At 42.4% G+C, this 27,899-nt stretch overlaps 1 protein-coding gene across 10 annotated transcripts; it reads right to left on the bottom strand.

Moving 5' to 3' along the window:
* Positions 1-104: 104 nt before the first annotated feature.
* EEF1AKMT1 (EEF1A lysine methyltransferase 1) lies at positions 105-27,785 on the bottom strand. Of its 10 annotated transcripts, none has more exons than XM_035003729.1 (7): positions 27,579-27,628; positions 21,361-21,441; positions 19,500-19,555; positions 15,358-15,520; positions 10,462-10,544; positions 3,300-3,580; positions 105-1,447 (listed from the first exon to the last, which is right to left on the bottom strand). In XM_035003729.1, exons 4-7 carry the CDS (start codon positions 15,499-15,501, stop codon positions 1,311-1,313), a joined length of 645 nt encoding a protein of 214 aa, XP_034859620.1. In that variant the 5' UTR covers positions 15,502-15,520; positions 19,500-19,555; positions 21,361-21,441; positions 27,579-27,628; the 3' UTR covers positions 105-1,310. The 10 variants fall into 10 exon arrangements, with proteins under 10 accessions (XP_034859620.1, XP_034859618.1, XP_034859625.1 ...); XM_035003727.1 differs by having other exon boundaries at positions 21,361-21,623; positions 27,579-27,615; XM_035003734.1 differs by lacking the exon at positions 21,361-21,441 and having other exon boundaries at positions 10,462-10,541; positions 27,579-27,785.
* Between the last annotated feature and the right edge of the window lie 114 nt (positions 27,786-27,899).

Here is a 27,899-nt window from a genome sequence, read left to right as displayed (position 1 = left end):
CGCTTAACCAACTGAGCCACCCAGGCGCCCCTCCTTTCATGTTTTGTTAGCAAAGCAAGTCACCTGAGGTGGGGAAGTGTTATTCTTCACCTCCCATTTTTTTAAAGTTTTTATTTTGAAATGATTCTAGATTCACAGGAAATTGCAAAAACACTACAGAGAGGTCTTGTGTGTCTTTTACCCAGTTGCCCGCAATGAGAACACCTTGACCAAGCACAGAACCAGCCCCAGGAACTGGATGCTGCACACCACCCACAGCCCTCACCCGGAGTTCACCAGTGTTGCGAGTGTGTGCGGGTCCTGTGTAATGCCCCCCGTGGAGTTGGGTGTAACCACTGCACAATCAAGATGCACAAGAGCTCCACTTCCCCTAAGATCTCCTTTTGCTCGTCCCACCCCCCGCTCCCCCACCCCTTAACCTCTGCCAACCACCAATCTGCTCTCCATTCAAGAATGTTACATCAATAGAAACACAGTGTGTAAGCTTTGCGGACCGGCTTTTTTCACTCAGCACAAGGCCCTTGAAAGCCATCCAAGTTGCAGGTATCAGTAATGTGCGGTGGTGTGGATGAATGATGGATAATTTTTGAAATAGAACAGTCTAGCATGCTTCTCACGTCCTTTCTGCTATAGTGTTTGGTTTGCACATGGCAGTTTCAGTTTCTCCGGGGCCTGGCGCATTGCTGTGGCTTTAGCCGAGGGTGCAGGGGCGGTGCGCGCACAGAGAGCACCTGGGCTACGTGCCTGTCATCCCTCCAAGAACCGGGGCGAGGAGGCGGCTTTCAGATCCCAGGTCCAAGGATTCTCAACTTCTTTCACGGAGGCAAGTCGTGTCTCCTTGAGGGGCTGGAGCAGATGACAGGCCCCTTCACAAGTCCTACGACACTCCAGGAAAGCTGCCGTGAACAATCAGCGGTCCACTGGGTAGAGTCGGAACGGGCCCCTGTTAAGGGGGCAGATGGCCTGAGGCAGAGGCTTAGGTCCTAATTCAGGTCTTGGCCAAGCCACTAAGCTGTTTGTACTTCGGTTTTTCACCTGTTCTTAGGTCAGGAGAGCAGATTTTAGATAGGTTCTAAGATTTCTTCCCACTATAATTCCATGGATTCAAGTTGGCAAAAGCATCCCGAGTTCTAGAGATGCTGGCAGTCAGGAAGTCATAATGAGATGTTATATTCTTTATTTTGAAAATTAGGCCAGGGAGAGCCCCACTTTGCAGGGGAGGGGTGGAGGTTGTAACTTTTCAATCTACCAAGGAAATAATGAGAGAAATGTCACACAGGATCCTTTACATATTATATTACTATCTGCATTTAGATTTCATGGTCTAGCCCAGAATCATAATTCACATAACAGCGAAACTCATTTCCCAGGGTCCGGGTGTGTTTTGGAATAAACTTGCACATCTTCACGCCAAGAAGTTTTGCTGCCTCTTCTTCCATGACAGCACCTGAAGGGAACAAACGCAGTGAACCCAAAGCCTGAAAGCCTGTAGTAAGTTGACAATATCACTCAACAAATACAGGGGAAGGCCAATTCTTTATATCCCTTTTTACTTTCTTCAACACATTTGCAAATTAGCTACTTTTTTCCCTTTTTCATTTAATAAATGGTTTTCCTACCTCTGCAAAACTGAGTCACTTAGAAAAATTTAGAAATAAAGTTATACTCCACAAAGTTAACATAAGGAAAGTAAATAATTACTAAGAACTAGTGTTTTCCAATTTTGAGTCAAGACCCCCCCCCCCCCCCCCCCCCCTTCTCAGTACTACCTGACCTTGCAAACTCATGGGAACACATTCACACCAGCTTCTGGCTGAGTGCTCCTGAGTCTCACCCACTGCCTGGCATGTGGCCACCGCCCTGGACACGCCCCTGGGGGGCTCGGAGCGCCTCTCCCGCGACACCCATCACAGGAAGTGCTTCTCTAGCCAGCCCAGGCCCGAGACCCTGGGCTCATCCCGGATTCTTCCCTTCTCTCCACGTTCTGAGCACAGTGAGCTCTTCCGCCTTGATCTCAAAGTGTATCTTTACTCCACTCCCCGCCCTCCCTTTTACTGCCACACCTCGTCCTGACCATGGTCTCGGCTAGACACACCCTCGCGGGGGGCCTGCTTCCACTCCCGCCCTAAAGCCCTTTCGGCACAAAGTGAAAGCGCACTTCTTTAGGCCAACTGGGTCCTGTCAGTTGGTGGCTGCGACCTTGAAAGGCCAGTCCCAACACGGGCCATCACCTTGTAGGGGCCCTCTCGCCCCTCCCCGGGCTTCAGCGGTGCTCCTCGCATCCCTCCAAGAACCAGGGAGAGGAGGAGAACTCCAGGGGGCTCTCAGACACTGGTTCCTGGAATTATAACCTCTTCCCATCGCCCCCTCTCAGGGGCTGCCCCTTGAGGTCTCCACTGGAATGTTGCTCCTCCAGGAGCCCTCCAGCCCCATCTTAAGGGCACCCATCAATCTCAGTGCCCACCCCGCCCTTCTCTGATTCTTTCACTACACTTACCAGAATCGGTCATTCATCTCTTCCGTCTGTTCTGTTACAGTTTTTAACCTATCCCCTAAAACTAAAAGGTGCGCTCCACGAGGTCAGAGCGCCAGCCTGTCCGCCAAACAAACGGCTAGCAAACAACTGCTGAATTAATAAGCCTTAAGTAAACATGACTTGGGAGAACCACAGTCACCTTCTTGACAGTTCTCCAACACAACAGAGAACAGACTCCCTGCAGCTCCAGCTCCCTGCCCAGCCCAGCCTGAGGGGCCCCGGCAGCCCAAGCGGCACCCTGGGGCCTGGAGAGCAGCCCCCCAACATAGCTGACCAGGAGTTAATGTGCTGGTTCTCCACCAACCCTCTGAATATCCACCTTCAGAAAGTACATGACTCTCACCAGTAAGGAAACTCTTCTGCTGATTAAATAAATCTAATCCAATGTCTAGCTCTGTAACCCTAGGCAATTCATTTTAACATTATCGATTCCACGTTTCTCTTTCATCAAGTCTAGAGGCTGGATCAAATACTGCTACTATTCCTGATGAGGAGTAAAAATAACACAGCCCACTCACCAAGGGCCAGACCCCACTTTACGTGTATCGTATCACTTAATTCCAGTAACGCTGAAAGGCCGGTAGTATTACCAGTCCCAGTTTAGAGATAAGGAAACCTGGGCACAGAGAGGTTATGCAACTTGTGTAGGGTCACACAGTAGGTGGATTCAGGCTTTGAGTTCTGAGATCTCTTCCAACTCCTGAAACCTAAGGCTGGAATATCCTGTCATCAATATTCCTGAGACGCACAATCAGGCACCTACCTGTGCACAGTAGAATCTTGCCCTGAGTCAGATACTTGATGGTTTCTGATGTTTTTCTGAGACACTCCTTGGAAAGGTAGGGGGGATCTGCTATTACGATGTCAAAACTATGTGCGGCAATTTTTTCAGGTAAATCCAATGGATTATTGTAATCATAGAAGATAAACTCCTCTCCGTATATAGCAAATCTTTTGTCATATTCAAAGATGTATACAGAAAAGTCTTCTCTGTGTAGGGCTCTCAGTTTCTGGTAAACACTGGGGGCACTCACACAGGCTATTCTAGAAAACAAAAGGAACAGACTCATGAAAGATCTTTAATGGATAGCTTACGGTGTTAAGTAACAACTACTTCTCTAAGAAAATACAGGTCCTTGCATTCTGATTTTAATCAGAGTGCAAGCTAATGCAAAGGCAGTAAATTTTGAGAGAAAACTATACTACCTCACTTTTAAGGAATCTGGTGTTTAAAAATCCTGCAACTCATAATTTTAAGGTATGAAAGAATAACTGTGCTTTTTTATAGTAAAAAATGTAAGACATTAGGAACACATTAGGAAGAAAGTTAGATAGCCCAAGGCTTAAATTTGCTTATTATTTTCATGTTGGTCCTTGTTTTGACATTTATTTCCAATACTTTTAGTCTCAAATTAAGTATTTTGAAGTTACTTTGTAATATTCATAATCTAGAGAAGAAAACCCCAAACGATTGCCTCAATAACTTGTTTTCCACAGATACCCTAAAATTCAACCTCAGTGCAGACAAGCTACTTTAAATTTCTGCTTCTTTTTTGTGTAAGGAAACCAAAGAATCTGTTTCATTATAAGCAATCCCTAGTTTATGAATGGGTAGTGCTCCAACATTTAACTTTAAAACCAACTACTAAAAAGCTAGAAGTAACCTAAATATTGAATTACTGAGCTGAATATCTATTAAACATCTATTAAATGGAATGCTATGTAGTCATTACCCTGCAAGATACTCAAGAAGTGTAAACCATGCCTTTTTTTATTATTATTATTAGTTTCAGAGGTAGAATTTAGTGATTCATCAGTTGCATATAACACCCAGTGCTCATTACATCACGTGCCCTCCTTTTTTTTTTTTTAAAGATTTTATTTATTTATTTGAGAGAGAGAGAACATGAGAGGGGGGAGGGTCAGAGGGAGAAGTAGACTCCCTGCTGAGCAGGGAGCCTGATGCGGGACTCAATCCTGGGACTCCAGGATCATGACCTGAGCCGAAGGCAGTCGCTTAACCAACTGAGCCACCCGGGTGCCCATCATCACGTGCCCTCCTTAATGCCCGTTATCCAGTTGTCCTATGCCCCTAACCCCCCTCCCCTCCAGCAACCCTCAGTTTGCTTTCTAGAGTCCAGTATCTCATGGTTTGTCTCCCTCTCAATTTTCATCTGATTTTATTTTTCCCACCCTTCCCCTATGTTCATCTGTTCTTTCTTAAATTCCACATATGAGTGAAATCATACAGTATTTATCTTTCTCTGACTTATTTTGCTTAGCATAATACCCTCTAGCTCTATCCATGTTGTTGCAAATGGCAAGATTTCATTCTTTTGATGGCTGCATAATATTCCATTGCATACAGGGGCACCTGGGTGGCTCAATGGTTAAGCGTCTGCCTTCGGCTCAGGTCATGATCCCAGGGTTCTGGGATCGAGCCCCACATCGGGCTCCCTGCTCCACGGGAAGCCTGTTTCTCCCTCTCCCACTCTCCCTGCTTGTGTTCCTGCTCCCACTATCTCTGTCAAAAAAAAAAAAAAAATTCCATTGTATATATATACCACATCTTCTTTGTCCATTCAACTGTTGATGGACATCTGGGCTCTTTCCATAGTTTGGCTATTGTGGACATTGCTGCTATAAACACTGCGGTGCATGTGCCCCTTTGGATCACTGTGTTTGCATCCTTTGGGTAAATACCTTGTAGTGCAATTGCTGAGTCATAGGGTAGCTCTATTTTTAACTTTTTGAGGAACCTCCATACTGTTTTCCAGAGTGGCTGCACCAGTTTGTATTCCCACCAACAGTGTAAGAGGGTTCCCTTTTCTCCACATCCTCCCCCGGGATCTGTTATTCCCTGTCTTGTTAATTTTAGGTATTCTGACCGGTGTGAGGTGGGATCTCATTGTGGTTTCGTTTTGTATTTCCCTGATCCGAATGATGTGGAGCACTTTTTCATGTGTCTGTTGGCCATGGTATGTCTTTTTTGGAAAAATGTCTGTTCATATCTTCTGCCCATTTCTTGACTGGATTTTTGTTTTTTGGGTGTTAAGTTTGATAAGTTCTTTATAGATTTTGGATACTGGCCCTTTATCTGATATGTGATTTGCAAATATCTTCTCCCATTCTGTAGATTGTCTTTTGGTTTTGTTGACTGTTTCCTTTGCTGTGCAAAAGCTTTTTATCTTGATGAAGTCCCAATAGTTCATTTTTGCCCTTGCTTCCCTTGCCTTTGGCAATGTTTCTAGAAAGAAGTTGCTGCGGCTGAGGTCAAAGAGGTTGCTGCCTGCGTTCTCCTCTAGGACTTTGATGGATTCCTGTCTCACATTTAGTTCCTTCATCCATTTTGAGTTTATCTTTGTGCATGGTGTAAGAAAATGGTCCAGATTCATTCTTTTGCATGTGGCTGTCCAATCTTCCCAGCACCATTTATTGAGGAGACTGTCTTTTTTTCCACTGGATAGTCTTTCCTGCTTTGTCAGAGATTAGTTGACCACAGAGTTGATGGTCCATTTCTGGATTCTTTATTCTGTTCCATTGATCTATGTGTCTGTTTTTGTGCCAGTACCATACTGTCTTGATGATTATGGCTTTGTAATAGAGCTTGAAGTCCGGAATTGTGATGCCTCCAGCTTTAGTTTTCAACATTCCTTTGGCTATTCAGTGTCTTTTGTGGTTCTACACAAATTTTAGGATTATTTGAGTCAGCTCTATGAAAAATGCTGATGGTATTTTTTTTTTTTAAGATTTTATTTATTTATTTAATTGACACAGAGAGAGAGACAGTGTGAGAGGGAACACAAGCAGGGGAAGTGGGAGAGGGAGAAGCAAGCTTCCCGTGGAGCAGGGAGCCCGATGCAGGGCTCGATCCCAGGACCCTGGGATCATGACCTGAGCCGAAGGCATTCGCTTAACCAACTGAGCCACCCAGGCGCCCCAATGCTGATGGTATTTTGATGGGAATGCACTGAATGTGTAGATTGCTTTGGGTAGCACAGACATTTTAACAGCATTTGCTCTTCCCAGCTAGGAGCATGGAATGTTTTTCCATTTGTCTTCCTCAATTTCTTTCTTTTTTTTTTTTAAAGATTTTATTTATTTGTTTGAGAGAGAGAATGAGAGAGAGAGAGAGAGCACATGAGAGGGGGGAGGGTCAGAGGGAGAAGCAGACTCCCCGCCGAGCAGGGAGCCCGATGCGGGACTCGATCCCGGGACTCCAGGATCATGACCTGAGCCGAAGGCAGTCGCTCAGCCAACTGAGCCACCCAGGCGCCTTTCCTCAATTTCTTTCGTAAGTGTTCTATAGTTTTCAGAGTACAGATCCTATAACTCTTTGGTTTGACTTATTCCTAGGTATGTTATGGTTTTTGGTACAATTGTAAATGGGATCAATTCTTTGATTTCTCTTTCTTCTGCCTCATTGTTAATGTATAGAAATGACTGACTTCTGTGCCTTGATTTTATATCCTGTGACTTTGCTGAATTCCTGTATGGTTCTAGCAAGTTTTGGGTGGAGTCTTTGGGGTTTTCTGCATAGAGTGTCATGTTGTCTACGCAGAGTGAAAGTTTGACATCTTTGCCGATTTAGATGCCTTTTATTTCTTTTTGTTGTCTGATTGCTGAGGCTAGGACTTCCAGTACTATGTTGAACAACAGAAACCAAGCTTTCTTGGGTATAAGAACATATGCTTACAGATGCACCGGTGGTTTCTGGGAGATGCACAGAGCCAGAGACCACTGCCCCATGGAGGGGAACCAGGGCCCTGGAGGTTGACTTTTTCCTCAATCCTCTTTGTAACTTTTAGATTTTCATCATTTATATCATCATACAAAAAAGTACCCCTTTTAAAAATTAGACACAGCTTTAAAACTGTGAGATACATTTCTGAACAGAGACCGTGTTCCATGTACCAGTCAGGCTCCTGTGCCCAGCTAAAAAGGCTTCTCAGCCCCAGTGCACTTGAAGCGTGTGATACACCCCGGCGATGTCACATACACTTCTGTGAGAAACACACGTCCCAGCCCGGACAGACAAGGGCCACCAGAGCCCCCAGCCCAGGCTGCTGCCAGAGCTCTGGGGGGCAGAGAGAGCAGAGGACGGAACGATGTCCTCATTGTGCTCAAAGATAACAAGCAGCGAGCCCAGCTCAGATGCTCAATGCAAGTATCTTCTGAGAAAGAGGGTGAGATACAGATAGTTTCAGACAATCAAAATCTGAGAGTTTGTCACCAGCAGATCTCCACCATGAAATTCCAAAGCTGTATTTAGGGCAGAAGGAAAGTGATCTGGAGTGCAAGAGGGACTGAGAGCGGAATGGCGATAAACTTGGGGGAGATGGTGTTGTTTATCCTGCAACAGCCCCAGCTCTGCCACTCACCAGTGGGTGACCTGCAGGAGACACCATCTGGGGGGCCTCCGAGTCTCTCTTTACAATGGGGAGTATAATGGAGCATCAAACGGGATGACCCCGCGTAAAGCATGTATACAGTGGACAGGGCACACAGTAAGGGCTCAATAAATGCTACCGTTATTATTAATGTGGAATATTATGACATAGCTCCTAAAAATACTGAAGATGCCTTTCAGAAAAAATAAAAAACTTCCTCCAAAGCCCTTATATTCATGGAAAAAAGTATGTGTAAAAACACTGTCATTAAGAAAAACCTAATAAATATCTACATATAATTTAAAAGAAAAAGAGCAGCAAAATGAAAAACTTAGGGACTTCCAGTTAAAGATGGCAGATATAACACACTCATTTACATTTGCTCCCTCATGAAGGCCTACCAAATAAAACAAGTACAATTTCGTTTTGTTGCTTAAGCATAAACTGCCAAGAGCAAAGAGAACTCGAGAGGAGACCCAAAACTACAAAAACCAACCAACCAACCAACCAACCAAAAACCCCTTAAGAAGCAGAAAAGCAAATGGATGGGGGGATTTGGCTCAGCAGACCCAAGAAACCAAGTCCTAAACTGGCGGCCAGGTAAGCTGAGAAGCAACCCGGTTTACATCAGAGCACCCCCAAAGGCTCAGGAAGCTGCACAACCAGGTAACTCAAGAAGTGGGGGTGAAGATGGGGCTAAAAACAGGAGGACTCACTGAACGGTCTATTTAATAAAGAAGAAACTCATTCCCAGAATTCTCTTCCCTATCCCGAGCCTCCACAACTGTGGCAGAAACCTTTCCTCAGAGGTGCCTGGGTGGCTCAGTTGTTAAGCGTCTGCCTTCGGCTCAGGTCATGATCCCAGGGTCCTGGGATCGAGCCCCGCATCGGGCTCCCTGCTCGGCAGGAAGCCTGCTTCTCCCTCTCTGACTCCCCCTGCTTGTGTTCCCTCTCTCGCTGTGTCTCGCTCTGTCAAATAAATAAAATCTTAAAAAAAAAAAAAAAAAAGAAATCTTTCCCCAAACTGAAGGGCCTAAGTTAAGAGAATGAAAGGGTTCTTCCCCCAGTACAGGAGATGAAAGTGTCACAGCAAGACACACCAAGGACTGGGATTAAGAGAAAACCCTGAGCCTGCAGTGGGCAGGTTTCCTACAAGGAATCAGAAAGGCATTGAGTTTCTCACAGCACCTAGGGAAACTTGGAGGCAGTGAGGCAATGTCCTCAAAACCTAGAAGAGATACCCAACAACACAATCACGGTCAAGAGGAAGGACAGAATTAAAAAGCTTGCAGATATGAAAGGTTTAAATGTTTCCCTCAGGTGTACCTTTTCTGCAGAAGCTATTGAAGGATGGACCAACCAAGATAAGGCTGTAAACTAAGAATTGGGGTACAGGAAACAGGAATCCAGAACAAAACAGAGGTAAAAGGGCTCCAGTGAAGGGAGACACCAAGGTAAGACTGGTAGCAAAGCTAGAAATCAACTAGTCCAAATAAGAGCAGCTTGTAAAGCCTCAGAAATAACTTTCTTCATAGAGTTGAAACATGTCTGAATTAATGGATAGGAGGTTCACATAACTGGAGAAGAGGTTGAGAGTTAATTCGTGATATGAACATAGACATACATAAAATATAAGAATTACTATCTTCAGGAAAATGAAAAATCATACAGAAAAGGAAGAGTATAAGGCTCAACTGTAAGGAACATTTGTGGTGGCATAATATAAACCCTATTCTAACCAAAATTAGGATATAAATCTATCGGAAGTGTAGACAGAAAGCATGTATGCATGTGGAGTACAAGAGAGAGCTAAATCCTCACACTCCATAGTGAGAAGTCAAGAAATAATGTCCACAAATGACAGACAGATCAAGAAGTGCCAATATAAACATGTACTCAGAAATATGGTTGTAAATACCCAGTGCATCCACTGAAAGGGAGCACGGGGGGAGGGGGGAGCACAGAAGCGGGCAACAAGCGACTGGTTTGGTTGTTTTTTTTTTTTTGAACAAGCCTGTACACCATTTGACTTTAAATTTTGTGCATACAAAATTATGATGAAAATAAAAACTGAGTAACAAAACAGAGAAAACCTGTATTCTTTTTCTTTTTAATTTTTTTTAAAGTAACCTCTACACTTAATGTGGGGCTCGAACTTACAACCCTGAGAACAAGAGTTGCATGCTCCACCAACTGAACCAGCCAGGTGCCTCGAAACCTGTATTAAAACTTCAGAAGTCAAATAACATTAAGATTTTTTTTTCTTTTAAAGCAAACTCTAGGGGTATAAAGGTAAGAAACAGGTTAGAAAACACTGAAATAAAGAACAGAGGGAGGACTTCCTACGAGTGGATTTCTGTGTGTCCCTAAACTCAGGCCTGGAGAAGATCTTATCTGTCATGTTCTGCAAACCATGGCTTACTGCTTTTGCAGATTAGGGTTCAGGCTTCTTACAAACCATTGCTCAACTAGGAAGGACATTTCAAATATTATTTTAGATCAGAAGACGAAAGAGAGAGCAACTCCGGATCTCACCTGCCACCTTCTCCAGCAGCGGCAATCGCTTCCTTTGCGAGTCGCAAAGCGGTTTCCTGACTGTACCAAAACTGGCTCAGCTGCTGGAACAGAGCAATGAGTCGAAATCATTTTCGAACCGCCATAAATGTTGTCCTTTTAATTTATATCTACTATATTGGTGTGCATATTTTTTACCAGTTTTTTTATAAAGTAATTATTCTTTAAAATTATTTTAAATTAACAGAAGGCTCTAAGTAATTCCTAGAATCTAGGCGCTGAGCATCAGGGGCTGCTGACATCACAAAAGGAGACAATCAGTCAGTATTGCTGCTGATGGAAGAACACACTCCCACCTTTGTGTGACTCTTGCCCAAAAAACTGAACCTGAATCTGATTAGGCTTCTAGATTCAACTACCAATTAGCAGAATCACAAATATGGAAGATAGAAGAACATGTTAACCGACACCACAGGGATGAGGGCAGCAAAACCCAGTCTGTGATCCTTCCCGCCCCCCCCCCCACCCCGCCCTCCCTCCTCCTACCGGCCTCTGTCTTTACCTTATGAATGTTTCCTGAGTTACTTGTTTTTCCCTCAGGGGGTAAGTTGTTTGTCATCTTGCTCTTTCTCTTTATGCTGATTGATGACTTTCTTTTAACTTTCTAGTGATCCTTAATTATCCACTTACTTCATATATAAAAGGGGTAAAATTTTAATGGAAAAAGTAGATTCCTCTGCAATGGAATTGGAGAATAGGCCTCCTCTGGAATGTGAGGGCTGGGAGCAAGTGGTGGGAGTAGACAAGTGTGCTGCCAGGGTATGCCGAGGACTCTCAAATCCAGCTTTAAAAATGTCTCCAAAACATCTGATCATTTCAATAAATGCAAAAAGAAGAGCATTTAACAAAATTCAACAATGCTTCATGATTAAAAAAAAAAAAACTCATGGGGCTTCTGGGTGGCTCAGTGTTAAGCGTCTGCCTTCAGCTCAGGTCAGGTCCTGGGATCAAGTCCTGCATCGGGCTCCCTGCTCAGCGGGAAGCCTGCTTCTCCCTCTGCCTGCCGCTCCCCCTGCCTGTGCTCTCTCTCTCTCTCTGACAAATAAATAAATAAAATCTTTAAAAAAAAAAAAAAAGAGGGCGCCTGGGTGGCTCAGTTGGTTAAGCGACTGCCTTCGGCTCAGGTCATGGTCCTGGAGTCCCTGGATCGAGTCCCACATCGGGCTCCCTGCTCAGCAGGGAGTCTGCTTCTCCCTCTGACCCTCCCCCCTCTCATGTGCTTGCTCTCTCTCATTCTCTCTCTCTCAAATAAATAAAATCTTAAAAAAAAAAAAAAATAAATAAATAAAAAAAAGAAAGAATGTTCAAAGCAGACATTCTTGACTTTTCTCTTACGGGGAAAAAATAGATCTTTCGTTTTTTTTTTTTTTTTAAGATTTTATTTATTTGACAGAGAGAGAGACAGCGAGAGAAGGAACACAAGCAGGGGGAGTGGGAGAAGGAGAAGCAGGCTTCCCGTGGAGCAGGGAGCCCGATGCGGGGCTCAATCCCAGGACCCTGGAATCATGACCTGAGCCGAAGGTAGACACTTAACGACTGGGCCACCCAGGCGCCCCTCAATATTCTTATTCAACATTCTACTGCAGGATCTAGCCTTTGCATTAATGAAAGAAAATAAATGAGTAACAGTCAAAAATGAAGTAAAACTGGGCGCCTGGGTGGCTCAGTTGGTTAAGCGCCTGCCTTCAGCTCAGGTCATGATCCTGGGGTCCTGGGATCGAGTCCCGCATCGGGCTCCCTGCTTGGCAGGGAGTCTGCTTCTCCCTCTGACCCTCCTCCCTCTCATGCTCTCTGTCTCTCATTCTCTCTCTCTCTCAAATAAATAAATAAAATCTTTAAAAAAAAAAATGAAGAAAAACTGCTAATATCTGCACATTATGTGACTGCTGACCTAGAAATACCAAGGGGGATAAACATTTCCAAAGGTGTACTGTACCTATTCATTTGGATATATAATATATGAACTATGTCTATGTCTAATCATTCTTAGCTGCAGGAAAATACCAAGGTCTGACTCTCTTTGCTTAGGAAGCTGGAGGAAAGCCCCTAGCACACTACACACGGTATGCAGGGAGTTCTGTTCAACTTGATCTGGGAGATGGGAGTTTTCTGGCAGTTGGCTACCGAGCTGCCCTTCTCCCTTACTCCACATTGTCAGAGCACAGCTGTGTGTTTTGGCTCTCCTCATACCCTTCTAAAAAATAAAAATCTTTCTCTTAATCAGTGTGTTGCATGAACATGGCTTTAAAAGTCAAAAGCACTACTAGGCTTACAAAGAAAAACAAGTCCCTGCCCCCCATCTCCGGCCACTGAGCCCCACTCCTCAGAAGCATCTTTGAACTCTTGGCTCCCCTATCATTTGTTCCCATATTTCCAAATATTATGCTTTAAAAGCTCCCTTTTTTTAAAGTTTATTTATTTTTTTTAAGTAACGTCTGCACTCACAACCCCAAGATCAGGAGTCCCATGCTTTTCCAACTGAGCCAGCCAGGTACCCCTAAATGCTTTCTCTTGATTAATCCACTTTACATTATGGCAGACGAGGATTTCACTCTGTCATGTACACCTTCTCCTATCCCGTCCCCTCCCCATATAATTGTAACCTGTTTTGGTTAAAATCATTGTCAATGTTCAATGTGGGTCTTCCATTTCCTTCTAGTATGTTACCTTTTCTTTTTCCTAGACTTAATACATGTATCATTTGCTTGTTTCTTTGAGCCCACCTCTAATTCTTCCAACATTCTCTGGCAGCCTTGGGGAAGCAGTGCATGGGAGGTCAATGCCATGAGACTTGCCATTTCTAAAATGTTTTTTATTTTATCTTCATGTTTGATTGATAGCTCAGCTGAGTACAGAATTCTAGGCTGAACAAAATTTTACTCCAAATACTGAAGACACTGCTCCATTTTTTTCTAGTTTTTTTTTTTTTTTAAAGATTTTTTTTTTATTTATTTGACAGAGAGAGACATAGCGAGAGAGGGAACACAAGCAGGGGGAGTGGGAGAGGGAGAAGCAGGCTTCCCCGCAGAGCAGGGAGCCCGATGCGGGGCTCGATCCCAGGACCCTGGGATCATGACCTGAGCTGAAGGCAGACGCTTAACGACTGAGCCACCCAGGCGCCCCTTTTTTCTAGTTTCTAACAAAGCTATCAAGAAGTACAGTGTGACTCATCCTGAGACTTTGTAGGTGGCCTGCTTTTCCTCTGGAAGGTTCTAAGATCTTGTCACCTGCATACAGAATTTTCACAGTCATGTAACCATGTGTCTTAGTAAGGATCTGCAGTTCTGGAAATTTTCTAATATTAATCTTTGAAGATTTCCTCCCTGCCTTTGTTTTCTGTTCTGTATTTCTAACTCCATTTAGTTAAATGTTGAGCCTCCTGGATTTATCCTCAAGTTTTATGTTTTCTCTCCAATACTTGCATCATTCTCTCTCTCTTTTTTTTGGTTCCTAGGAAATTTTCTCAATTTGATAAATCAAACCAAAGAAAGTGTCAAAATTATAAAAATACTTAATTCTTAAGTATTGGGATTAGGAAAAACTTATTTTTGTGTTCATATTTTTATATATTTTCTACAACAACCATGGATTACTTTTAGAATCAGAAAAAAACACACAGTGCTTCAAACATTAAGCAGGGGGGAAAGAAAAAGAAAAATGAGGTACTTCAAGTCTCTGACATTTACTACATACAGAAGCATCAAACCAGAAAACAAAGACACATAAAGAAGGGAAATTGTGAGAAAGAGGCTTTTGCGTAGGTAGAACATTTAGTGTAAATGTAAAGAAATATTTTTATCAGTCAGTTTCAAACAGATGGTAAATAGGAGAATTTTATACAACTTAAGAGATCCAAACTTGACACAAAATGTAAAAGGCTATTAAAAAAAAAAAAGGCATACAAAAGATTCCTTCTAGTTCCAAAGTGACAGAGAGAGACATCCATTATTGAAGGGTGTGCACAGACAGAAAACCCAAGCTTCATCTATTTCTCAACTATCTCCTTCAAAATTTTAAATTGCCAGGTTCCAGCTCAGGTTGGTTTTCCTCAACTCATTTTTTTTCTCTTTTAATTCCTATTTTTATTTAGACCATAAAAATATAATTAAAATACACTCTATGCACCAGAAATTATTAATATCTTCTTTAGAACTCCCTCTCATCTTTTTTTTTTTTGCATGTTTAAGTTTAGCTACCCCATTTGCTGCAATGATATATTTTACCCCTTCCACAAGGATGCTGGGCTCCATAAAAACCAACAGAAACCATCTGTATACAAGAAGGAAGCACAAGTTTGTGTTGGTCATAAACTAACATGTTGTTTCCTCATCTGAAAAGTCCCCCTGTCTGACCACCAACTAGCCTGATGGTCAGAACCAGGAAAATCTACATTTATACTGTCTTAAATAATCATGGGCTGCTTTTTGTCTTAGCTCCCCAGACAGGCTATCAGTTCCTGAGAGGCAGGTGAGACAAACATGGGTGTGAAGTGGGATGCAGACAAACACAGGGCAGATCGGACAGGTGCGGACAGGTGCGGATAGGTATGGACAGGTGCGGACAGGTATAGACAGATGCGGACAGGTGTGGACAGGTATGGACAGGTGTGGACAGGTACAGATGAGGACAGGTGTGGGCAGGTGCAGACAGGTACGGACAGATGCAGACAGGTATGGGCAGGTGTGGACAGATATGGACAGGTGCAGACAGGTACGGACAGATGCAGACAGGTATAGACAGATGCAGACAGGTATGGACAGGTGTGGACAGGTGCAGACAGGTACGGACAGATATAGACAGGTATGGAATCAGTGCTGCACCCATACTTCCTGAGAGATGTGGAATGCATTTACTTACCCAGTTCTCTTCTATTATTCCAATGTTATATTTATCATCCCTGCCTGCGTCACTTTGTTGCTTCTGCTCAGCATAAAATTCCTGGAGGGCTGCTAAGGTGTGGGAAGACAGCCGGGGGATATCGTCATCATCAGAGTCACTCATTTCACAAATTGTCTATAACCTGCAAATAAATAAGCAAAGGTGTTGTGGGGGTATTTTTCCCTTTCCCATCAAATAACAATTTAGAAATTTTTTATCTCACAGCAAGGATCCAAACTGGAAGTGGGTTTAATAAGGGAAACTCGTATTTAAAATTTCTGGGATCAAACATCTACAGAGGTCTCCTATTGAACTACAGCTCAATAAATGCAGGCTTTTCCTTTACATGTGTTCAGTTTTTACAAATGAGATGCTTGCATTTTATTTTATTATGTTATGTTAGTCACCATACAGTACAACATTAGTTTTTGATGCAGTGTTCCATGATTCATTGTTTGCGTGTAACACCCAGTGCTCCATGCAGTACGTGCCCTCCTTAATACCCATCACCAGGCTAACCCATCCTCCCACCCCCGCTCCTCTCTAGAACCCTGTTTGTTTTTCAGAGTCCATTGTCTCTCATGGTTCGTCTCCCCCTCCGATTTCCACCCCCTTCATTTTTCCCTTCCTGCTATCTTCTTCTTTTGAGATTCTTGCATTTTTAAGACTCCTGGCAGAATGAATTTTTTTTTAAGATTTTATTTATTTATTTGACAGAGAGAGACACAGCGAGAGAGGGAACACAAGCAGGGGGAGTGGGAGAGAGAGAAGTAGGTTTCCCATGGAGCAGGGAGCCCGATGCGGGGCTCCATCCCAGGACCCTGGGATCATGACCTGAGCCGAAGGCAGACGCTTAACAACTGAGCCACCGAGGCACCCCAGAATGAATTTTTTTACCATAAATATCTAAAGACATTTTGCTTTCTTCTGGCCCCCCCAATTGCCATATGTGCACACTTCACTGTAGATCCCCTGAATCAGAGATTATTCCAAATTTGAATGTCACTGTTCAGGTGATCTAAGGCTCAGGGGTGTTATTGATAGGGCAAGTGAAGGACAGTTAAAGGAGGGGAATAGAAAGAGGTATGGAAATTTAAAGGAATGACAAGGAGAATGGGAAGAAGTAAAACACAGGGAGGGAGAAAAGGAAGGGGTCTTGCAGGAACTGATGGCCAGGCCAATCACTTCTTGTGGTACCACCGGAATTAGCCAGACTGAGAAGTTAAGGCACAGCCCTGGTCCAGACAGCAAAGTCTGCCCAAGAGTCCTGACCACTCCAAGTTTGGTGGGTTCCCAAAACCACCCTCATGTTCAGTAATTTGCTAGAAGGATTCACAGAACTCCACTCACAGCAACTGTACTCACAGATGCATTTAATCCAGGGAAAGGATACAAACCAGAGCCAGCCAAAGGGAGAGATGCACAGTGCAGTGTCCAAAAGAGTTCCAAACAGGAAGCTCCCAGTGCCCTCAGGATGCATCTCCCTCCTGGCACAGATGTGGGACAATATGCGTGGGGTCCCGCCAACCAGGGAAGCTTTGCAGAGTTTCAGTGTCCAGCTATTATTAAGGCTTCACTATGTTGGTATGAGTGACTGAATGATGGCCCACCCGGCTGAAGTCAGTCTCCAGCTCCCCCAACCAGGAGGTAGGGTTGATAAGGCCTGAGGGCCCTCCATAAATAACAAAGACCTTCCCACAACTTGGGAAAGTTTAAGTGTTTACAGGTTACCTCCCAAGGGCCGTGGCAAAGGCCAAACCTCTCTTTGAGGTCAAATTCCTTACTACATGGTACCAAACATATTTTTAAATCTTAAGTTATCTAAGAGCATAAAACCAGCATCCTATTTGCTTTTTAAAACATGTCTAAAGTGTACAGCAAGTGATGTGTTGAAAATCAGCAAAGATTATTCAGTAGCTTCATCACGTTGCTCCCTTCCTCCTCCAAGGCCTATGGGGGTGTATCTGATTGACAATCTTGGCCTTCTGCCTACGCCGCCAAGGGCAGCTGGTAAAACAGCATTCGAAACTGGCAAATTCCCAGGCTTATAGCAAAAGGGTTCAAGAGATGCTGAGCTGCCATTTAAAATGACAAATGCCGGGGCGCCTGGGTGGTGCAGTTAATCTGCTCAGGTCACGATCTCAGAGTCCTGGGATCCAGCCCCCTGTCGGGCTCCTTACTCAGCATGGAGTCTGCTTGAGATTCTCTCTCCCCTCTGCCCCTTCCACTCATGCTCTCTCTAAATAAGTATTTTTTTAAAAATTGAAATGCCTGCTAGATGCTGCTTTTGTTCTCCTTTTCAAAATCAAAGAGCTAGCCATTCTACCTATGATCCAAAAACAACCAAAAAACAAAAACTAAAACCAAAAACCAAAAACAAAAAAACACCTAAAAACCATGTATATACCAACTACTGACAAACTAATGTATTTTCATGAAGTACAAATAGCTTGTTGATTCCTTCTTTCCTTTCTTCATCAAAGACTCACCTGTAAAAGCTTGTTAATAAAACATCTGGTCACACAAATTAATCTAGAAATATAAATAAGCCCTCTATGAACAAGCAATTTCCCCTCTAGGAAGAGAAGGAGCAAAACAAAGGTATAAACACTATGACAGATTTATATAAAGTTCAAAAACAAATAAAATTAAATTATTTAAAGAAGCATATCGACCTACATTTATCAAAGATAGACTAATTTTGTTACCAAACCTTCCCAAAGAGAAGACTCGAGGCTGAGCAAATTCACTGATGAGTTCTATCAAACATTTAAAGAAATGTTGATAATTTTATCATCCAGAAGACAGAGGAGAAAGGAATACTTCCCAACTTGTTTAATGAAGCCAGATTAAATCTAACATGAAAATACGTCAGTACATAACCGGGTTCAATGCCTGATCAGATACTGAGGGTGATCAGATATCAGAGGCGGAGAGGGGTGGTGGTTTCTGGTGAAACTGATTTAGCAAGCTTCTTGCTAAAACTAGATTTTACAAAGAAGTGCACAGATGGGCCTAGAAGGTTTAGGAGCCTGACTTAAGTTTGATTAAGCAAACAATCTTAGCTACAGGAAACTGCGGTCTGCAGGCCAAATCAGGCCTGTGGCTTGTTTCTGCAAACCAAATTATTGGGAAAACAGCCACACCCTTTGGTTTACATATGGCTTACAGTAGTTTTTATGATAAGCCTAAAATATTTACTACCTGGTCTTTTACAGAAAGTTTGCTGACTCCTAGTTTAACAGTTTAAAAGAGAAAAGCCATATGATCATTTGCATGGATACTACAAAAGCATTTGACAAAATTCAACATCCATTCATGTTAAAAACTGAGCAAAGTAGGTATAAAAGCGAACTTCAGTCTGAAAAAGGGAACCCACAAAACACATAAGCTTCATACTTTTCTTAGTGGTGAAACACTGAATGCTTTCTCTCTATGCTCAGGAACAGGGAAGGATATTCACTGTCACCACTTTCATTTAACATTATCCTGGCCTTTCCAGTTAATTCAAGAATGCAAACAAACAAAACAAAAAACAAGCAAGCATAAAGACTGGAAAGGAAGAAATGTCCCTATTTGTAGACATGATTATTCACAGAGAAAATCCTAAGGAAACACTACTCTCATCCAGGTGATCAAGGTCAACATCAATAGTGATAATTCATTATCAGTGGCATGTAGCCGTGATTATGTGGTGATGAAAACAGCACTTCATCTCCATGGTCTTCCCCCCAAAAAACACATAATCGCAGTGTAAGCATGACTGAAAATCAGACAAACCCCAATTAAGAGTCATCAAAAACAAGAAAAACACAATAGACAGTCACTGCCAAGATGTTAATAATAGGGGAAACTGGGTATAGGTATAGAGGAACTTACTGCACAATCTTCACAATTTTTCTGTAAACTTAAAACTATTCTATGATAAAGTTTATTTTTAGAAAATTTTAAGGAAGCATAACCAACTTCAACAACAAAAACTACTAGAACTAATAAGTGAGTTTATCGAAGTCTCAGAGTACAAGATCAATACAGAAAAATAAATTGCATTTCTGTATTCTAGCAGCAAATAAATGGAACTTAAAAGCAATTTCCCATAAAATAGCATAAAAAATACTTACGTGTATATTTATCATAAAAACTGTAAGACCTCGATACTGAAAATTCCAAAGCACTGCTGAAAGAAATCAGAGAAGACCTAAGTAAAAGGAGGGACATACCATGCTCACAAACTAGAAGAATTAGTATTATTAAGGTGTCAATTCTCCCCAGATTGATCAATACATTCAATATATCCAATCAGGGTGTGTGTGTGTGTGTGTGTGTGTGTATGTGTGTTTGCATGCACCTGCGTGCATGTGTGAGTTTAAAATAGAAACTGACATACTGGTTCTAAAATTTATTTAAACATTCATTCACTGAAGGACATTAAGATTGCTTCCAGTTTTTGGCTATTAAGAATAAAGTACTATGAACAGCTGTGTAAAGTTTTACATTTTTTTCAGACTAAAGCTTTGTTTATATAAACATCAGATAAATCACAGCACCAAACCACTTATCAATATTTTGATTAGCTTCTATATCCTCAGGACCAGAAACAAATGGCCAAAATAAGAGTGGACAAATAAAACAAGTAAACTGAAAGAATGGAAATGCTGATGAGAATGCAGGGATATTGGTACTCTAAGTTGGTTAATAATTTAAGTTGGTATAATCTCCTTTTGGAAAGAATCAGAGATTCTGGACATAAGGATATTCCTACTTTCTGACCCAATTCTCATTTCTAAACTTTATATTTTGAAATGTTTACAGATTCACAGGAAGTTGCAAAACTAAAACTCAGAGGTCCAAGTATCCTTCACTTATTTTTTTTTCTCATTCTAACAACTTAAAATCAGGCCACGACTTTAAAATGAGGGTGTATAAGTTTAATTGTGGGCATGTTTTCTTAAAGTGATGGTATTCTTATTATCCATGGCATCTTAGATTTGATGAAACACAGCTACCACTGTAACAACTATAGGCAATGCAGTGAATCATCCATGCAGCAGAACCACCATTTTATAGCCTCAACATAAAGTGGTCAGAAAGAGGTGAGACTGTTGTGGGAGTTGACAATGTCTAAGTGGTATCCATGGGAATGAATGGTGAAAAAGGGTGTGTATAAAGGTTTTTAGAGGATTCTGGGAAGACCATCTCCATACCTAGATAGCTGTACTGGTGCAGTATGTCTGATGTAACTATTTTAGAACTCTAGAGTTTATTCAAAGGCTTGCAACTTCCAAAGGAAGGCTCAAGTTACAGTTAATTTCAGGCAGTTTTGGCACTTAGCTCAGCAGCGGCTACCCACCCCCCACTCCTTATTCCTGTGCCAGGAAGCTGTGCACATGATTCGGTTTTGTGTTTGGCCTTAATATATTGAGGTGACTGAGTGAGGACACGGTGAGATCAATGCCCTTACAAGAAGTGTTGATTATTCACAGTTCCCCTAGAAATGAGAGAGAGGCACGGTGCACCATGAAGGGCCACATAAAAGTTGTCACATGTGGGGACAAGGAAGCAGAGAGAGACCTGGAACTCTATCTTTACTGCTAAGATGGGTGGGAAAAATTAGGTGGGGATGTCCCCTTTGGGCACAGAGTAAAAACACATACTCTACAGTGTGTGGCTGGGAGGTTTGTGATATGACCTTGATGGGCCCATGAAAGCTGGTTTGCAGGGAAGATGTAAATAACTCTGGCCACTAGTTTGGCCCTGTAATTACCTGATGCCAGATAAACAAATACAAAACCTAAGAACACACAATTACAAAGTCCCAGGAGCAGTGTGTATGCAATTTGTGGGAAACAAGGTAGAGAATAAGGGCTGTGTCCTTCAAATATTGGGAACACTAATATGTGTTGTGATCACTAACTGCTGCTTCTGCTTGTGGAGGCACAGAGTCAGGCAGCCATATGGCAAGGCTCCCACTGCTGACCTTACCTTCCACCTCCAGCTGAAGAAACTCTGAGAGGATTTAAAGGGCCAGCAGTTCTTTCTTCGCTTTATTTTTCTCTTTTTCTCCTTTTGGGAGCCAAACATTTAAGGACTAGATCATTATAAAAAGCAGCTGCATATACAGGGGAATTCAGAAAGTCACTTACAGTCTTCCCAGGAAGAGGTGGAGGCTCAGACAAAAACCTGAGACGACCTTAAGTTTCAACCTCAGGCTGATACTCAGCACAGACACCCTCCAACATCAAAACCTCCAAATAATAAACAGAACAATAATAAAAATCAGCAAATCTTTGGGAAGGGGGAGAATCTGATTTCCAGAGTTACCAAATTATTAGATTCAAATATCCAGTTTTCAACAACTAAAATCACAAGGCATACAAAGAAACTGGAAAGTATAGCCCATTCCAAGGAAAAATGTAAATCAACAGAAACCATCCCTGAGAAAGATTGGATGCTGGATGGACTAGACAAAGACTTTAATTTAATTTTTTTTTTTTAAAGATTGTATTTATTTATTTGACAGAGACCCAGCGAGAGAGGGAACACAAGCAGGGGGGTGGGAGAGGGAGAAGCAGGCTTCCCGCAGAGCAGGGAGCCCGATGCGGGGCTCGATGCGGGGCTCGATCCCAGGACCCTGGAATTATGACCTGAGCCGAAGGCAGACGCTTAACGACTGAGCCACCCAGGTGCCCTAAACAAAGACTTTAAAACATGCTACAAGAACTAAAGGAAGATGTGGGAAAAGCTAAGAAAATGATGTATGAACAAAATGGAAATATCAATAGAGATAGAAAACATAAAAAGAAACCAAAAGGGAATTCTGGAGCTAAGAATAAACAATTACTGAAATAAAAAATTCACTAGAGGAATTCAAAAGCAGATTAGACAGAAGAATCAGCAAACTTGAAAATAATTAGAATTACTAAGTTTGAGGAAAAGAAAGAAAGAAAGAAAAAAAAAAACTGAAGAAAAGTGAACAGAACCTAAGGGCATACTCTCAAGTAGACCAAAATACACACTGTGGGAGTCTCAAAAAGAGAAGAGAAAGGGACAAAGCAATTATCTGAAGAAATAATGGCTGAAAACTTCCCAAATTAGGTGAATATAGAACTATAAACGTCCAAGAAGCTTAATGACCTCCTTAGTAGAATAAACTCAAAACACCCACAGATTATAATAAAACTATCAAAAGCCAAAAACAGAATCTTCAAAGCACCAAGAGATGGTCACATAAAAGGGACCATCAATAAGGTCATTAGATTTCTCATCAGAAACTTTGGAGGCTAGAAAGGAATGGACTGATACACTCAAAGTGCTGGATAGAAAAAAAAAAATCAACCAACAACCCTGTATCTGATGAAAATGTCCTTCAAAAGTGAGGGAGAAATTAAGACATTCACTGATAAACAAAAGCTGAGGGAGTTCGTTACCACTAGACCTGCCCTGCAAAAATTGGTAAAGTGAGTCCTGTAGTTAAAATGAAAGTATACTAGACAGTGACTCAAAGCCATATGTAGAAATAAAGATCTCAGAAAGGTAAATATATGGGCAATTGTAAAAGCTAGTATTATTGTAACTTCAATTTGTAACTCCATTTTTTGTTTTTTTACATGATTTAAGAGACCAACACCCAAGTGTCTATCAATAGATGAATGGATATACATACAAAGGAATATTATTCAGCCTTAAAAAAGAAAGAAATTCTGACACATGCTACAATATACAGTGAACCTTGAGGACATTATACTAAGTGAAAAAAGTTACAAAAAGACAAATACTTTATGATTCCACTGATACAAGGTACCTAGAGTTGTCAAATTCATAAAGACAGAAAGTGGAATGGTGGTTGCTGGGGGATGGGAGAAATGGGAAGTTGTTTAATGTGTGTGTATAGTCTCAGTTTTCAAGATGAAAAGAGTTCTGTAAATGGATGGTGGCAACTGTCGCACAACAGTGTGAATGTATTAACACTACTGAACTGGACACTTAAAAATGGTTAAGATGGTAAATTCTATGTTACATGTATATTATCACAATAAAAATATTGGGGGAAAATGTTATTAGAGTGGATATCAATGGGCTGTTAAGGTAAGGTAATTAGATTGTTGTCATGACTCTAGTTATTAGAGGCTTCCCTGAAGAAGTGATATTTACACTAGGATCTAAAGAATAAGTTCTCCCATTGGCAAAGAAAGGAAAAGAGTATTGAAGGTAGAGGAAACAGCCTTTCCATCAAGTGGTTGGTAAAAGAACTGATGCATTATATAGTTTCAAGTAAATTAGGAATAATCTCAAAAGAATTGCCTACTAATTCTTTGTGAACAACGTTAACAACAAACTAATTTGAATTTTGTTGTTTTATAGTTTTGTTTATATTTAATTTGAGAATGTGTTATGTTCTTTTTTTTTTTTTAAGATTTTATTTATTTATTTGACAGAGAGAGACACAGCGAGAGAGGGAACACAAGCAGGGGGAGTGGGAGAGGGAGAAGCAGGCTTCCTGCCGAGCAGGGAGCCCGATGCGGGGCTCGATCCCAGGACCCTGGGACCATGGCCTGAGCTGAAGGCAGACGCTTAATGACTGAGCCACCCAGGCGCCCCGAGAATGTGTTAAGTTCTATAGTGGTGGAACAATTAAAAGCACGATGAGTTATTTGCCTTTGAGGTTATAATTTAGAATAAAAATAACTTAAATCAACATAGAGGTGTCTGCAGCAATCCCACTGAGCAATGGTATGAAGGCTTTGAATGAGCAACTTTAGTTGACTGCAGAAAGCACAATGAATAAATTTTTAGGAAAGCGTACCAGGAGCTATCAGGCTGGAGAATTTCCAGCTGGAAATTCCAAAGATTAGTGTGTTCTGCATGCCGAACCAAGAAAGACTAAGAAAATATAGCAACTGATCTGCAACCTACTAAAAAGGTCTCATTTTGGTTTGGTTACAGGATTAAGAGTTCCTTTCATTCAGGAAAAGAATCAGGCAACTATTAAAATCCAAGGTCTCCTGGCAGAGTTGAAGTGTACAACCAGTTCCTGATCAAAGCTACACCATGATACTGTCTAGAAGAGGTAAAGGACAAAAAGTATGTGTGTTAATGTATGTGTGTACATATATGTGCGTGTGTGTGCATGTCCATGTACATTCATATAGGCACATGTACACACATATATCCCTGATACAGACAGGAAAATATGAATTTTTATTTATTAGTACTAAGCACTTTCCACAGCTCCATCTGTGGAGAAGGGCTTTCAAACTGCAGCTTGAAATAAAACCTGAAAACCGTAAAAAGAAACCAGTTGATGTTAAATACAAAATAAAGAATTCCAAAAAGCAGTTTAAGAAAACTGTCTACTCGGGCGCCTGGGTGGCTCAGTTGGTTAAGTGACTGCCTTCAGCTCAGGTCATGATCCCAGGGTCCTGGGATCGAGTCCCACATCGGGCTCCCTGCTCTGCGGGAAGCCTGCTTCTCCCTCTCCCACTCCCCCTGCTTGTGTTCCCTCTCTCGCTGTGTCTCTCTCTGTCAAATAAATAAAATCTTAAAAAAAAAAAAACCAAAAACTGTCTACTTTCACAGCTGTAAAAGGCAATTATACTCCAATCTATATTTTAGCATGAATTTTGTCCCCAAATAAAATTTTATCTTAAAGCTGACCAAATCCAGTCATTTGGTAATCATTTATTGAGGTATTGCCTTGTACTTGGCAGTGTTCTTGGTGATGGAAATCAAAGTCTCAGTCCTCTTGGAGCTTATATTCCAGTGAGGCACAGGCTACAGGCAAAAGAAATAAAATGTGTTGGATGATGGTTAAGATCAATGGAGAAACATGTGGAGAATGGAGGGGGCTGCAATTTTAGCAATCATAGACGGATTCCTACCTTATTAAAGTGAGTTCAAGATTGCATCACTTGTTAAATGGGAAAAACTTAAATCTGCTTATGTAATAAACATTGCTACAGGCTAAATGAACTTTAGTTTCAATATACTAACTTTTTTACTTAAGTCACTACTTCATCATATCTTTAGCGTTGTTTTAAAATTTTCTAAGTGGGGGCGCCTGGGTAGCTCAGTAGTTAAGCGTCTGCCTTCGGCTCAGGTCATGGTCCCAGGGTCCTGGAATCGAGCCCCGCATCGGGCTCCCTGCTCAGAAGGAAGCCTGCTTCTCCCACTCCCCCTGCTTGTGTCCCCTCTCTTGCTGTCTCTGTCAAATAAATAAATAAATAAATAAAATCTTTAAAAAAATTTCTAAAAATAAGAAAAAAATTTTTTAAACATTTTATTTATTTGACAGAGACACAGCGAGAGAGGAAACACAAGCAGGGGGAGTGGGAGAGGAAGCAGCAGGCTTCCCGCGGAGCAGGGAACCCGATGCGGGGCTCGATCCCAGGACCCTGGGATCATGACCTGAGCCGAAGGCAGACCCTTAATGACTGAGCCACCCAGGAGCTCCAAAAATAAAAATTTTCTAAGTGGGTTTATGAAATTGATGTGAAAGAGATTTTCAAGTCCAGAAGAGCTGGAAAGTGCTATGTCATATTATTATTAAACTGATGCTAAGCCTTATATGGCTCATACATGAGATCAGTGGTTCTCATAGATTTTGCACCACCATCCCACCCCCTGGCCGCCTGCCCCAGAAGGGGAACATTTGGCAATGTCTGGAGACATTTCTGGTTGTCAGAACTGGGGAGGGTGCTACTGGTATCTAGTGGGTAGAGACCAGGAATGCTGGCAAATACAAGACAACCCTCCACAAGAAGGAACTATCTGGCCCCAAATGTCTACAGTGCCAAGGTTGAGAAATAAGACAAATGATTGTGATAATGTGGTGAGCCCTCTATTAGAAAAGCACCATTCACCACCATTTAGTGCAATGGGATCAAAATGAAGAGCACGTGTGGGCAGAGAATAGAAGTGAAACAGCAGGTGGCACTTTAACTTGGCCTTGAGGGAGAAGAAAAGATGAAGAGTGAGGACTGCAGAAGGAACAGCATGAGCAAAGGGCTGGACACATTTATGTGCAGCATCAGTAGGCTCCTAATGGACTGTGGTTACTTTCTTTAAATACTTAACTCAATATAATGTAATCCTAAAAAGTAATGTGTAAATCCAATCACATTTCAAATGTATAAAATTCAATTTCCATATATCAAATTTACTAAAGCAAGCCACTCCTTCCCCCACTGTATAAATTCACACAGTATCATATTGCCGTCTGCAAGTTATTTTGGTCGGGGCAGCGTGATTCAGTGGAAAGAGCATTAACCTGGGACTCATCCCAGACTCCTGAGTAAATGGGTGGGGGGTGTGGAAGGAGGGAAGGGAAACCTGAGGTAGTTTGTGAGGCTCCCTCTGCAAATGGATAAGAATGGCCTAGATGTTTCCTAAATAGTTTTGCATATTGCCCTAGACTCTACCCTTAATCCCATTTACTGTCAGAAAAGGGCCATAACCTTTCATTTTCATCTTTGCATCTGTAGTTACCCCTGCCTAAAATGCTTTCTTCCCTCTCATTTTCCAAAATTCCATTTATCCTGTTATTTTAAAAAATTAACTTTAAAAAAGGTAAAATTTACCTACAGTTTAATACAGATCATAAACCTACAACACGATGAACTGCTTTGTATACCTCCACGTAACCACAACCCCTGTCACGATACCCTTCTGGTCTTACACATCCCCTCCTTTCCCCCCGGAAAGTGTCCCCCACCCCAGCTAGGTCCCTTACGATGATCCCTGTACCACTAAGACGCTACTGCCCTTCTGCACCGCCAAGTTTCCCGTCTCCCCTGGGGAGCTGGGGCCTAGTCTACTCCACTTTGCACCCCGCGCCCAGCAGACCTCCCTCCTAACGCCCCAGCAGACAAGTGTGGAGGCTCGAACGTCCGGGGCAAAGAAGTAAAGGGCAGTAGGCCCAGTCCCGTTTCTCATCGGAGGGGAGTTCTCGTGCTGCTCTGGCCTGGGGGTTAACTCTTCCCCGCGCCTGGACGGCCTAAGCCCCGGTCGTGCGGACGCCCCCGGGCCGGGTGTCACACAACAGCAACCAGGTTCCCCTCCCGGCTCGGCTGCAGCTCTCCTGCCATCCCCAGACACCACTATTTGTAACCCCTCCTCCTTTACTGCACTGGAGAATGGGTGACAAACAGAATAAGAAAAACAACCGATTCCGAAGCCGCTGAGCAGCGCGGAAACTACCCCACCTTGGCGCCCAGGATCGTCCACTCACAAGCCACGCGTGCGCAGTTACCCCAAGCTAGGACAGCGGGCGGTACCAGGCCGCGCCGCTTTCGCGCATGCGCACACCCTCCCGCCCGAGGGCACTTCCGGAAGACGGGGGAATGCAGCTTCCTCCCAGCGTTCAAGTCCCGCTCTGCGAGTCCGCAAGTGCTGACTCCTGATGGGAATTCCTCTGTCTTATAAATTACCTCCAAGAATGGTGGCAATAGACAGAATTTAAGGTTTTAGATTCCCTTCAAATGAAACGTATTCCAAGTAGCTTTTGCACTTGAAACTAGATGTAC

The sequence above is a fragment of the Mirounga leonina genome, unplaced genomic scaffold (genome assembly GCF_011800145.1).
Source record: "Mirounga leonina isolate KUSES-001 unplaced genomic scaffold, KU_Mleo_1.0 Mir_127, whole genome shotgun sequence".
NCBI classification, from domain to species: domain Eukaryota; kingdom Metazoa; phylum Chordata; class Mammalia; order Carnivora; family Phocidae; genus Mirounga; species Mirounga leonina.
This window is presented reverse-complemented; position numbering and strand designations above follow the sequence as displayed.